Consider the following 14,305-nt stretch of genomic DNA (forward strand, 5'->3'; position numbering starts at 1 on the left):
GCTATAGGCAACATCTCCACTTTTTCAAACCCACCGTTTAGTAAATCTAGCCCCTAGTGCGTTTTATTTGTATGCTAAGTTGATAACTGAAAAGATGGTGGAACTGAGTCATTATACTAACTCAGGCAGTTAAAATAAAGACACATTTCTAAGTTTGTTAGTTGTATCGCTTGGCACCAACCTAATGATTCAATTTAGCGGCTAATTTCTTTTTTTTACTGCTTACACTTAATCTTGAATGTCTATTTGAGAATACCTAGTAGTAGAGGTTTTTGTTTATATTTGGGAGCAGTGATTATCCCCTTGGTGACACTATTTTGTTCATCTTTTCAGCCTAATCACAGATGCGGGGCATTTGGGGAATAATAATCCATTATATTCGCTTTTATGTTGACTCAGAAGACATTTTTTGGCTGGTGAGAATAGGAAGATAATGCTTTGTGTGGGGAACGAATTCTTAAAATGCAACATTTTTTTTTTTTTTCACTTCTGCCTTTTTCCTGGCTTGTGTATGCAACTGTCTGAAGGAGGAATGGGAGGGCAGGGCTGGCGCCGTGCCACACTGAAGCTGGCACACGTACTGTAAAACCTGGCTTAGCAGTAGATGCTGATTTGATTGTTTTCCCACAGAAGTCTATATCCCGTTCTTTGATGCATGCCAGCAATCTATAAAATGAATCTTTATAATCAAACACCTGCAGCTAACCTCTGGCATCACCTTCCCATAGTACAGTGCAGTATACAACACAAGGTAACCCTTTCATTGTCAGACAGGGCAGGATTAAGAACTGCGGATTTTGTGGTGTTGCATTACATCCAAGTCAAACTGAGCCAACCGAGCAGACAATGCATAATGTACAAGTAGTAGGAAGCTGGGATGTTAATGTATTGTCCACACACTTGGCACATGGAAAATATGGTTTCATATTATTTCCTGACTGTTGTTCTGAGAAGAGCTGCTAGAGCATTATAAACTCCTGCACAGTATGGAACGTGGGGTTTAACCCTGAAACAACCCCTGCCAAGTATCCCCAAAATAAACTAATCATAACCTACATGTATTAAAGGGACACTAACTAAAGTGCCAGTTGTTATATCGACTGACCTACATTAATTATTACTACAAATACGGAATTATATGTGTAAAAAATTATTTAAAAAAAGAAATACATGTAGCATGGGATCCACCATGGGTCTATGACCCAGCACTCTGTTCTCTCATCCAGGGAGGCTGACACCAGAGTTCACTAGTGGCATAACAATAGAGATCACTGGGTTTTGGCAGTGACCCCCCTACATGCAACAGGTGCTATTGGTTACCAGAGACGAAGCTCAGATGGACACTATCTGGTCGGGAGTTGAGGGAGCAGGCTCCCCAATGCTGCACAGAATGACAGGCAGTGTAGATGTAGTTTGCATTGTGAGAAATAGAAAACTTCCCAAATCAGCTGCAGAACTGTATGAAGACCTCATGGCAGCCGATACAAGACACTGGATGCTTATCTGGAACACTTTCACTCTCTGCATTGGCTCTTGTGTGTGGTCAATAGGAGGCCATCCCTTTAAACAATAAATTGATTTGTTGTGTTGGAGGATAAACACCTAGACAATGGAAGTCATTAACCAACCAGGAAGGACATTAATATGCTTCACCTTGAGTTAATCTAAAGGCTGTCTTCTGGAGACATAAATCTGCTTTGCTATGAAAAGGTGAAAAGGACACTCTCTGTCTTAGATGCAGGTAGCTCTAAGCCTTCTACTGGAAAATGTCCATGTGGTATCCACCCTCATTGGTAGGTTCTGCTAAGAGTCTAATGAATAAACAGAGCCCTCTATATATAGGATACAGCAGTATTCTTTAATCCATATAGGCAAGAAGGACAATAGAAGGACCAGGGTGTTTTTAGATGCAGTTTATGTAATCCTTATATCTTCTTGTATCCGTGGTTCAAAATGTATGTTTTGACTGCCTTTGACAGACTCCTAAATTTGTCCTGCAACTAGGATTACATAAATTGCATCTAAAAACACCCTGGCCCCTCTATTGTCCTTCATTCCTATATGGTTTAAGGAATGCTGCAGCTGTATACTATATATGCTCTTCTTCAGTGTTATGCTGCACTAAGTGTCAATCACTTGACACCTCAGAGTATCCGCAGCCTTTTACAGTCAGTGATTTATGATATCCTCTCATTTATCTTTTTAAAGGATATGGTGCGTTCTTGAAAACATGTATCAGAATCTAAAAGAAATATGTGTGGGGTCTGCTTGTGATATTGTAATGCAGAATAAACATAATAGCCACCAGAAAAGACTATATCAGATATGTCCTATTACCACCGTCCAGTAACTACTTTCCAGCGTCCTTTATTATGGTAGGTGACTGTGCTAATCAGCTCACACTCGGATCAGTCTTTCTCGGTGTACAATTTGTTGGTATGTATTGAATGGAACATGTGAGCATTGACAAGCCTAATCTCCTGACTGTGTGAACTGACGTGTACTTGGCTGCCACCGAGCGCGTGCCAGAAAGAAATAGCATTAAGTTTTGAGAAGTACATACCCAGCCCAGAAGGAGCCACAGTGGTCTGGGCAAACATCCAGTCCTTTATAACAGGCTGGCGAGAATGCCTGACGCCGTGCATCAAAATAAGGGAAGCTGTTACGGAGCAGTCCTTTCCGTCACTGCTTCCCTACAGTTTTCTCAATGATCAGTCAGGCAAAGACTTCATTAGCTCTGGTTGTTCACATCATAGGTGCTTCCACATCACGTTTATTTATTTTTTTGTGTGTGGTGTCACTACTTGTTTGGAAATAAAAGGGTTAACTCATGGTAAGAAATTTGCTCTTTGGGGTTTAAATAATACATTTCTGGTGCAGCATTGTTTTACTGCCAGAGGACACAGTGACACTGGCTGTCAATGTAACACACACAGCGTTTTCCTGATTGGTTGCCATGAGGGGCACTGTATTTATTGTGCTTTTAAATAAGCCTTTCGCAATGACAGCAGGTGTCTGAGTGCTACCACATAGTGACTCAAGAGAGATCAAGCCCGCCACACCATTGTATTCTCAAATTGTAATGCTGTGTTTAACATGTTAGAATGCAGTATGTCCTATTTCTCCTGCATTAATGCAGTACAATAGGTTCAGAAGCCAAGCAACAGAATGAGTGCCTAAATTCGCCTTTCGACTGGATGGCCACATTTGACGTCACAGGGTAAATGTACCACACTGAGAGTTTTCCGGCGGGTTTGAAAAACCAATCAGATTCTAGCTATCATTGATTTAGTACATTCTACAAAATGATAGCTAGAATCTGATTGGTTGCTATAGGCAACATCTCCACTTTTCAAACTCGCCGAAAAACTCTCAGCTTTACCCACACGTGTCCTTTTAGTGCGGGTTTTGTCTTACCTGGGTGTCCATAACCCATAAACTGGTCACATGTACTTTGCATTTCATTTTATTTTTATTCTGCTTTTTAACTAACTCTGTATATATTCAGTTGTATTTCCAAATCCCTTGTTTCTTAACTGTATAGAATGAACAGTTACAGATTTATCAATGGGGATTTTCAGAAAAGTGTTGCGGTTTACATGGTATCAAACACCCAACTTGATGTTATTACTTTGACTATCAGCATAATTTACTGCTTAATGTGTTGAACTGTTTGTTGTAAAGTTCTGCCCCTTAGTTTATACAGCTTACTAGTGACTTAGGAAGTACCAGGCGTTCCTTAGTCTTGTAATCATTTAGTTTGATTCATGTATTAAACAAGACAAGCTCTTGGTAAACAGTGATGGGTCTCGTACATGGCTCTGCAAAACGTTAGCTCATCGTACAAGATGGGAATCCCTTCTTCATTTTAGGAGACCTTTTTATTTATTTACACATTATTTACCATAAGCGAGAAAGGTGTCGACGGCTGTTTGGAATCGTACCTTAGTAACAAGTATTGTCTAGGTGGCCAAATCAGTCTTAGAATGTATATATATCCGTACAGACACTTAGTGAGCTGTGAACTATGTTAAGAACATTTCCATATGGGATATATTTTGGATATTTACATATTTCTGTATCATATATATTCTATAAACATATTAAAAATGTGACATGGCAGTTTCAGATTGATAAATTGTTATTGTGGTTTCCATCCCAAACCCCCAAGCCCTTCCTCATCAACCATTTTTGGAAGCCATTTAAAAGATAAAAACAAGTTTTGTATATTTACTAGTTATATTAAAGCACATTAAGGCCCACTAAACCATACACTTAAATAAGGAGAGATTATCCAATAGACTAACTAGGCTGCAGCCTAGGGCATAAGGCTTTTGGGGGTTCGGTGCAAAATTATGACTGGGAGAGGTATAAACTGAAATTTATTTTAAAATTTCAGAGAATAGTTGTTCTCCAGACGAAAAGAAAACATGAAAGAAATATGTAGTAAGGTTTTAATCTTCACGTATTCCCATTGTACCTGCTAAAGACAATGAGTCATCCTTGCATGGGAGCTTGATGATAAGTGAGTAGGAGAGACATGGATGGCAACAGGCGAAGCTGACAGCCCCCTCTCCCTTCACATCTTCATCCTCTGTAGCCTTTGTTCATGTCTCCTTTCTACTGTACTGTTCTGACTTTAATGAAAAGAGTGATAAAGATTAATGTGACCCCTTTAAAAAGCCAAGTGGAGTTGAGTGTCGAAAACATGGAAACATAAACTTTGGTGGGGGGGAGGGGGGTTAAGGAAGCTGCATTTTAAATTAAGGACGAGTTTGTCTTTACCTACCGCGTGTTAACCTAGTGTGGAAGGCGAAGGGGGTACTATGAACATATTAGCCTTTTGTGGCCTGAACGCTTAATGAGGCCCTGCCTATAATAGACGTTAGCTTTTGTTTAAGAGCTGTCAGTGATATTCACGAATCACGAAAGGTTTCACAAACTTTCCTGAGCTAGATGCTTGAAGAGAGGTAATTAACTGCACAAGAGCCACGCCTATTACTCTGCACGCCATCAGTGTTAAATTTGGCAATATATTTCAATATAATCATTGTCTGGTATATGTTTTTGGGCCCCACATGCTGCAGTTTTACAACGTGTGTGGCCAGAATTAGAGCTACAGTCACAGGGGCCATATTTCTTTTTAGACTCTATTTCCTTCTTTTACCACTTTGTCTTCCTCTTAATGCTAGTATTCAGTTACAGCAGTGCAAAGGAGAATACATAGAAGATTGTAAGTTTTCACAATGACAAACGATCTCGATCAAATTATGATAGTGGTTATAGAGTGGATATTTTGATCAGTTGTACCGGAAAATCCAGAATCCATCTCTATCATCATCATCATCATCACCATTTATTTATATAGCGCCACTGATTCCGCAGCGCTGTACAGAGAACTCATTCACATCAGTCCCTGCCCCATTGGAGCTTACAGTCTAAATTCCCTCATACACACACACACACACACACACACAGACTAGGGTCAATTTTGATGGCAGCCAATTAACCTACTACTATGTTTCTGGAGTGTGGGAGGAAACCGGAGCACCCGGAGGAAACCCACGCAAACACAGGGAGAACATACAAACTCCACACAGATAAGGTCATGGTCAGGAATTGAACTCATGACCCCAGCGCTGTGAGGCAGAAGTGCTAACCACTAAGCCACCGTGCTGTCCATATGAGATCAGTTATCAGCCAGCATCACTAATCAAGTCCTATGCCATCTAATCGTCCCTCCTGACTTCTAAACCATCAAATCTGTCCAGTTTAGACAATCAAAACAAACCTGTTGCTGCCAAGTCTAAAGCATTGGTAATGCAATTGTTGCTGAAGGACATCTCCAATGATGCTCAGCAACAGCCTGTGATCTGATGTGATGAGGTTGGGATCATTTGCCCTTTCCTGTAGACTTAGACCAACTTACTTGTGATTGGACCAGAGCTCCCCATCTTTCATAGTACAGTTTTTAGGCAGTTTTATGATTGTGATTCACTTGACAGTGCTGCCAATACATATCTAGATCATGTGTGATGAAGTGTTTATTCCTTGTTTCTCGCAGGGCACAGCATCTGTTCTGCAGCGTAGATCTGACAACGAAGAGTATGTGGAAGTGGGCCGACTGGGACCCTCAGACTACTTCGGTAAGATGGATTCACATTTGCATGAATGTTAAAAATAACAGTAGTAAAAAACACTGCATCACAGTTGCATATGGTATTTATGTTGAAAACTAAGATTTAAGAAGACATAGTTGTCATTTTATATAGATTTATGCTTACACAAACGAACCTATATATTCTTAAAGTGCTATTGTAGGGATAAGTGTTCCCACATAATAGGGATGTGGCTATTTTTGCATAACTCAGTACATCTCATGTGCATCAATAAAGCCCATTTATGAACAAAAAAGAATGGTGCTTTTAGGCCTCAAGCATGGTACAGTGTTGATCTTGTTTCAAGACTGCTACATTTGTTGAATGGATTCTTACCCTGTAGATTACTTCCTTGCACTGAGTAGACCTTCAACAACCTACAAAACATGTACAATCACAGGACAAATGCTGTTTTGAGATGCCACATGCCTATTTTTATGCAAGAGCATCTAGCTTTGCAAACAAGGGGCCTGATTCATTAAGGATCTTAACTTAAGAAACATCTTATTTCAGTCTCCTGGACAAAACCATGTTACAATGCAAGGGGTGCAAACTAGTTTTCTGTTTTGCACATAAGTTAAATACTGACTGTTTTTTCATGTAGCACACAAATATCAACTTTAAATTTCAGTGTACAAATAAGCTATCAAGTATGTGTGTGCTACATGAAAAAACAGTCAGTATTTAACTTATGTGCAAAACAGAAAACTAGTTGCATTGTAACATGGTTTTGTCCAGGAGACTGAAATAAGAAGTTTCTCAAGTTAAGATCCTTAATGAATCAGGCCCAAGGACTTGTGGGCCAAGATGGCTGTGTCAAGGGGGGCTGCAAAAGTTTGTAATAGCTGATACACGGACTTGGGTGCACCAAATTCACATTCAACTATTTTGGGAAAAGCTGAATTATTTTACAACCTATTATGTTGATCACTTAACTGAATACTGTGAGAAGTCTGGAGCTCATCTATGTAGCGCACTGGATATGCACCACAAAGTGCCTTAGTTTTGTGCACCTACATGGGTTGCCTAGTGCACTTCAGGGTGCACGCCTATTCTCTGTTCTTGGTAAACATTTGCCTAAACTTACGGGGAAGAAAACCTGAAGAGGCACAGTATAGTCTAAGGGCCTGGCACGCATACTGAGCGAAATATGCGTTGTTCTTAAAAAGCACGTAAATTGGCTCTGCGCACTCCCGTATTCACCAAGGTACAGATCTCGACATACATGCGCTGTTGAATTCAGGTGTAGGTCTTCTGTGCTCTACTTCTCAAGACATTGCATGATGCGTCCAATACCTATGTGGATTATAAATATATATATATAATGTCACCTGTTACTAACAAAGGCATTAATGATAAAACAGTAAAAATAAAAAAGTTTTTGCGTTTATTTTCCCCCCCCATGAAATACATTTATTAGGATGTTGTTAATATTTGCTGAACATAAAATACATTTTTACAGTTGCTCCTATTTGCAAACACATGTTATAGCAGGCACACGAGACTGTCATCACTAGTACTCAGTCCTGTAGCTGGAGCAAGAGATACGACAGAAAAACAACTACCTCTAAGCTGGATTCGGACTTAGCTGCGTGCATTTGAGTTTGGCACGCCCCTACTGTAAAATGACTATGTCAAAACGCCCCTTTCCCGCCCCGTTCACTCCCAAAAATCGTAGGCTGCAGTAAGTGTCCTTTTGCGTTCGAAGACAGGGCTGCGTTTACTGGTGTATGTCCCGGTTCTGGATGTACGCAGAGTGATTTTGCATACGATACGCTCAAAATTGGCAGATACGTGTCTTGATGAATCAAGCCCTAAATATCTTTCCACTTTAGAACCGTCCCTTTCATTCATTTAATGTTTCCATTATGCATTATCTCTTAATATAATGCTTGGTTTAACCTCATTTATGTCTCAAATGAATCATGAGAGTCTATTACACGTATTTGTGTGTTTGAATACTTTATTTTTTCACTTTGCGCAAGGTGCTGCATAACGATGTACTTCTCTAGCCGAGTATAAATGGAAGGGAAAAAATACTTCATGGGCTTTGACGGGAAGCTTAGCGCACAAATTGAGGCACACAGGGCTACATAGAACTTTGTGCTGAACTTTTGCTGATACCCCCCCGCAATCCCTTCCCTTACTAGCCTGTATTAAGAGGGAATTGAGCATTACCTATCAAAGTGCCTAGCGAAGTCCTCTCCTCCCACCAAACATTGGTTATGCAGTTTATTTGGTCTGGGATAAAGCTACATATCCAAACTCGTCTTCTGCAAAGACCCACAATTTTGGTGGCTTGGGCATTCCTTGCAGATAAGAAACTCTTGTCTTGTCAAGTAAGAACCATCTCTCTAATAGACCTCTCCACCTTTGGAGGTCTGTCCCTTCATTATCCCTCCTACAAGGGTCTTATATTGACGATCTACATTGCACTCCTGCGTACCACAGCAGTCAGAGCCCCATAAAGCCAAATGGGAACAAGACTTGGGTGAGAAGCTAGATCCAGAAGAGGGGTCTATACCTGGGGGGGGGGGGTATCCAAATCTTCTAGTAGTGTTCGTATTAAAGTAAATGCATATACATTTTTTTTTTTTACTGTTGGTATTACATCACAACTAGGCTTCTCAGGATCCCCTCAAGCACACCTGACGTGCTGGAGGAGCTATGTATATGTATATTGCTCTTGGTGCCTTCAATAAACAAATATAATAAAATTGTGACATGAATTGCAATGCACTTCCACACCGGCCGCCATTCAGTTATGTGTTGCTGTCTACAGACATGGTCTTGGCACAATTTAAAAATCCTCCAGGAATCTTAATTCTATTACATTGTGGTTCTTCTGGTGGGCGAGAACAAGGTTTCCTCAACTTCCGACCCCAGCATCTCCACAAGATGTTAATTGCAAAATATTAGTAAACTACTCCATACTACTATGGTTTGGGATTAGGGGGTTATGTATCTCATCGTGAATTATATTGTTCGTATATCAGACATCTTGGAACTGATTAACCTTTTTCTGCTTCCAGGTGAGATAGCCTTATTGCTGAATCGTCCTAGAGCAGCAACAGTTGTTGCACGGGGTCCTCTTAAATGTGTGAAGCTTGACCGTCCACGCTTTGAACGAGTTCTTGGACCTTGCTCAGAAATCTTAAAGAGGAACATTCAAAGATACAACAGCTTCATCAGCCTCACTGTTTAATTTGTTCCACTCGGGGAATGACATCTGTGTGTTACCTTGTGCACTCAAGTCTGACCTGTGCCGTTTCATTGCTTTAAGAGATAAGAAAGTTGTGCATTTTAATGTGAATTTTTATGGTCCTATCTTCTGCACCAGACATTGACTTTTAATTATTTTGGGTAAAGAACGATAAATATTGGGTTGGGGCTTGTGTTTTTCCCACATGGCGTATGAGTCATTGCATTCACGATCTTAGCAAAAAGGTGACAGTGGTCACAAAGTTCAACTGCAGGGCGACTGATGCTTCTCATACAAACTAATAGACAGGTGTTCAGGGTAACGATTCTCAGATTTTGATGAAGGTGCAGAGGAAACTAATTTTAATTTCAGCCTAAAATCAGGGATTATATTCGCTTTTAATGACACAAAAATGGTCTAAACACCAGTCATACACATTGACAATTATATCTACCCATGTACTGTATTTCTTCCCATTGCTTCCTGTAAATGAAAGTAATCCCACTTCCAACACCATTAAACAAGACCTGATTGTATAGGCCCAGTTTCTTTTTTAATTTAAATTCAATTGTAGTCATTAGAGAGATTATTTATCAAAGCCTACTGTGCATACGTTTGCCATTTCTTAAATAGATTTCACATTGTTGTACTTTGTTCAATTGTCAGAGATCTACGTGATTTCTAAATAATGCTAGACAAATATGGAGGAAGAAGTGGAAATGCACAGTTCTTTCCTACATATTTAGATTCCACATCACTTTCCACTTTGTTCCCTGTGTACTTTGCACACAGGAGATGATGGAGACTGGACACAGTTATGGGACCACTGTTGTCTAAAATACATTTTGTTATAATGTGGTTTACACTTTACTTTCTTTAGCTTCTGTTCAACCCAAAGATGCTTTTTGTCAATAAATCCATGCTGAATGTGCCAGCCACCTCTTAGGTAGAACTTTGGGTATAATGTGGATACATGGCAGAGCAATTCACTTGTTCGTATTTGGGGAAATGTTGATGAAATCGGAGAGATCCAGAGAGAGCGCATCATATTTCCAAAAATGTTCTTTTTAATTCAGACCTAGGTTTATGTTTTGGGTTCCCCTTGGCAAGTCCCCATTGGTGCCCCTGAAGAGTTAGAAATGTTAAAATATAAAATACCTGTGGCTGTCATCAGTGGATGGTACCAGAGAAACTTACAAAAATAAGGCAATTGGCAGCTTTGTCTGTCTGAGTGACTTTTGTACAACTTATAAACCCAGTTCTACTTATATTACATTGTGGACAGCTAAGAAATTATTAATGACTTTATAAACAGGCCGAAGAAATTAAAATAATGTAAAAGAAAAAGTGTACTTGATGAAAGTATCTTTTAAAATGTCTTTTATTGTTAAAAAAGCAGCCCTCTTTCGTGATGATCCCCGGGCCTCAGCTGACATGGGAGAACTACATAAAACAATGAGATGAGGAACAGAGAGGGGGTGCCACCGTCAGTGATCAGGTTTGCTGGCGTACTCTTTGTATGTACTGTACAAGCTACTTTTAGACCTGATTTTGTAACTGAAAACTTTTAGGTGTGGTTCATTATGTATTTAAGAGCAATCAATAGTGTCCACATTAGGCTCCCCTCCATGGACCTTTCAAGCAGTGCTTTTGTATACGTTTTATAATGTCTGTTATCAGCCTTCACAGCTTTTTGTACATCGGCTTGGCTAAATCAGACTTGCTGGAAAGATTTTGCTGCGAGCATGCGAGGCACAATGCCTGACAAGCAACATTATACATTCCTGATATATAAATCCCATCACAGTGTAAAGGATAATTCTACTTTTAGGTTTAACGTCCCGTAGACATCTATCTTGTTTAGTAAGTTTCCCCTTGATGGCAGCATGAACCAAGGCATCACTTGGTAGCTGCAGGTGTTCAACCAAAAAAAAAACGTTGGGTGGGTGCCTTCATTTATTAACATTCTTTGGCTCATAGGTTGAGCAGACTTGACTAAAAGTGGAATTATTTTTTTTAATACCAAACTTTGCCTTTTGCTTATGCTCAAGACAATTATCTATTTGACAATAAATGTCTACTCTGCAATGAAAGTTGAATATGTGTCATTTGTTATAGGTTTTTATTTCCATCATCATGACCAACATCCATGATGCACAAATATGATGTACACGTTGTTATTATTATTTATTATTATCGTTTATTTATAAGGCGCCACAAGGTTTCCGCAGCGCCGTACGCAGTACAAACAATGGACAGTACAGGGAATAACAGTAGAGAACAATAAACGAGTATTGCCAAGACTTCAGAGGCTCCAGGCAAGGCAAATATATTGAGGTTGGAGCAGAAGAGAAGGTAGACAGGAGGGAGGAGGGCCCTGCTCATACGAGCTTACATCCTAAAGGGAGGGTAGACAGACGACAGGCACAGAGGGTGTCGGAGGAGGGGAGCAAGCGCCCCCCTCTTCTGAGGAGGAGCGAAGTGATGAAAGGGAGCATGGAGAGAGGGTTAGGTGGAAGGCTGTTAGGCTATGCGGAAGAGATGAGTTTTGAGTGCCCGTTTGAAGGAGCACAGGTTAGGGGACAAACGGATGGAGCGTGGGAGGTCATTCCAGTACAGGGGGGCATCTCGGGAGAAGTCTTGAATGCTGGAGTGGGATGAGATGATCAGAGTGGAGGAGAGGCGATGGTCATTGGCCGAACACAGGGACCTGAGCGGGAGTGTGGATGGAGAGGAGATTGGAGATATAAGTGGCAGTAGAGTGGAAGAGAGCCTTGTAGGCGAGGGTAAGAAGTAAGGGAAGGGGAGTCAGTGTAGGGCAAGGCAGAGACGGGAAGCAGAAGAGGGCTTTAAATATGAATGTTGCCAACAAACAGACGGTTAAGAACTGAGATTCCACGCACTGCTAGTAAACAGCCTGATATAAAGCTAAGGTTAAAGTAGACGGCTAGAACGCTAAACAGCAATCAAAAACAAATAGTAATGGCAGTAACTCAAATGTCCCAGGATTCCCAGCAATTAATGAGTACAGAACTCGAGCGATACTGACAGTACTATTCCAAGTTACGTAAGGAACAAGGCAGTTTACATTGAAATATGCGGAATACCAGAGCTATTTGTATACAGCATAATTTGATATAGCATTACGCTTTAACTAATTTTTAGAAAATGTGAAGTGAGCATAACCCTGCTTAGACATGGTGTGCATTTAACCTTCCCTCACCTCTCTACTAAAGCACAGCTGCATGGGTTATGCACAGCTGGTTTTCTCCTTTTATTTTTTTTCCTATGTTTTTGGCATATTTTAGAATTGGTTCTTATAGATTACAGTGATAAGAAATGTCTTTTTAACGGCTGAGGCCAAACCTGGCAGTCGTGATCTTATGTAGTGACACATTCAGCTGGAAACAGAATTTCCCAATCACATGAGATTTTCAGTTGTAAAGACACTAGACGCATACACGTTTGGGTGACAGGGAAACAGTGTTTCCCATTGAATTTTATGTATCGCTGCACAGGCATCTAACGTCTTTAGTACACCTTGGATTTTATTGGCCAAAAAAATACTTTCAAAAGTGACATTGGTTTTTGATGGATGAAATATGTCATGTAACATTCATAGAACAATGAGTAAAAGGAGAATTACCAGCAACATACACTAGACATGTAATATATCAATACGTAGAAAATAGTTAATGATTTTTTCCCTATATTGGATTCCCTGCTTGTGTTTGTATAGCATTGAAGTTCCCGGTCATAAAAGCCCATTTCTGAAACTGAAAGATTGCAGGCTTGCAGAGCAGTTGGCATTTTTCGACATCTTTCCCCTGTTTTTATGGCATTGCGCCCATTTATATAAAGATTCAGCTCCCTATGAAGGTAGAAGCAGGTCGGATTGGGGTGTTCCTTGCTGAATGATGACTGCAGTAATGCACCTCTTACCTTACCCACATGTAAAAACTATTTTTTTTTATTGTAGAACAAGATATTTAAGAGACCTTTACAGGGTTGAGATTGCACATTTTGGGCAGCGCTACCCCCTGCAAAATGATCTGATTTTTACATGCACATGGCGGTAGCGGCAATCAAGCTGTGGGCATCACTTTCAATAGAGCTACATTTGCACCAACTGGACACAGGATACTTAATACAGGAAACTGCATTTATAGGTGCAATAAAGTGTGACGCACCATATAGAGACAGCACAGATGCCCGCTCACACTCATTGGTGGAAAAAATGGTAAGTTATTATTGTCATTGTCTGGGCATTCTCATCTGACCCGCATACACTCATGTAAGGCGTTTGCATGGAAAAAGCAGCATTGCGCTTATGTACGCAGACTACGTAGATGTTATGCATATTTGCTCATAACTAGTGTGCGCTCATAAATGTTTGTGATTAGTAAAGGACCTTTACTGTCCTTTGTTCATCTGAGGAAAGTTACTGACATCTGATCATTCTTAGTCCCCAGTTGTCTGCACACAGTGGAGGTGGCCATTTTGTGAGCTGAAGCAATAATCATGAGAACACAACCCACTATGAATCCTCAGGGTGAAAACCCTGAGTGACCCCTGCCAGTGACCCATGCTTGATGGGAAGTCAGGTGGAAAGTGCTGGGGGCGTGGTGACCCAATTGCATCACTGTGGACCCCACCTCCAATGTCATTTGAAATTAAAAAAGAATGCATGTCGGGAACCTTAGTAAAATATTTTATATAGGTGGTAGTGCAGCTTTAAAAAAAAAAAAAATATGATGAAAACTGAATTTTTACCTCATTACTATTTTGTTTTCTGAAGCAGAAGAGGGGGAGCCTATTGTGGAAGGTGTTAGGTGCATGCTGTACAAACACTGTGTCCTCCACCTTGTAAGCCAATGAAAGGTGACACTGAGCCATTGGTTACATTGATGTTCTGGCTGTTGTGGTTTCACATTAGAGGGTAATA

General features: G+C 40.4%; 1 protein-coding gene across 2 annotated transcripts in view; it reads left to right on the top strand.

Moving 5' to 3' along the window:
* PRKAR1B (protein kinase cAMP-dependent type I regulatory subunit beta) overlaps window positions 1–11,453 on the top strand; it is a 151,099-nt gene extending 139,646 nt beyond the window's left edge. For both annotated transcript variants that reach the window (XM_075179643.1, XM_075179644.1), the window contains 2 exons: window positions 6,065–6,146; window positions 9,191–11,453. In XM_075179643.1, the coding sequence (XP_075035744.1) occupies window positions 6,065–6,146; window positions 9,191–9,363 (255 nt within the window). In that variant the 3' untranslated portion in view covers window positions 9,364–11,453. The remainder of the gene's footprint in view (window positions 1–6,064; window positions 6,147–9,190) is intronic.
* Window positions 11,454–14,305: the final 2,852 nt, after the last annotated feature.

This window comes from Mixophyes fleayi, chromosome 7 (assembly GCF_038048845.1).
Source record: "Mixophyes fleayi isolate aMixFle1 chromosome 7, aMixFle1.hap1, whole genome shotgun sequence".
Taxonomy (NCBI): domain Eukaryota; kingdom Metazoa; phylum Chordata; class Amphibia; order Anura; family Limnodynastidae; genus Mixophyes; species Mixophyes fleayi.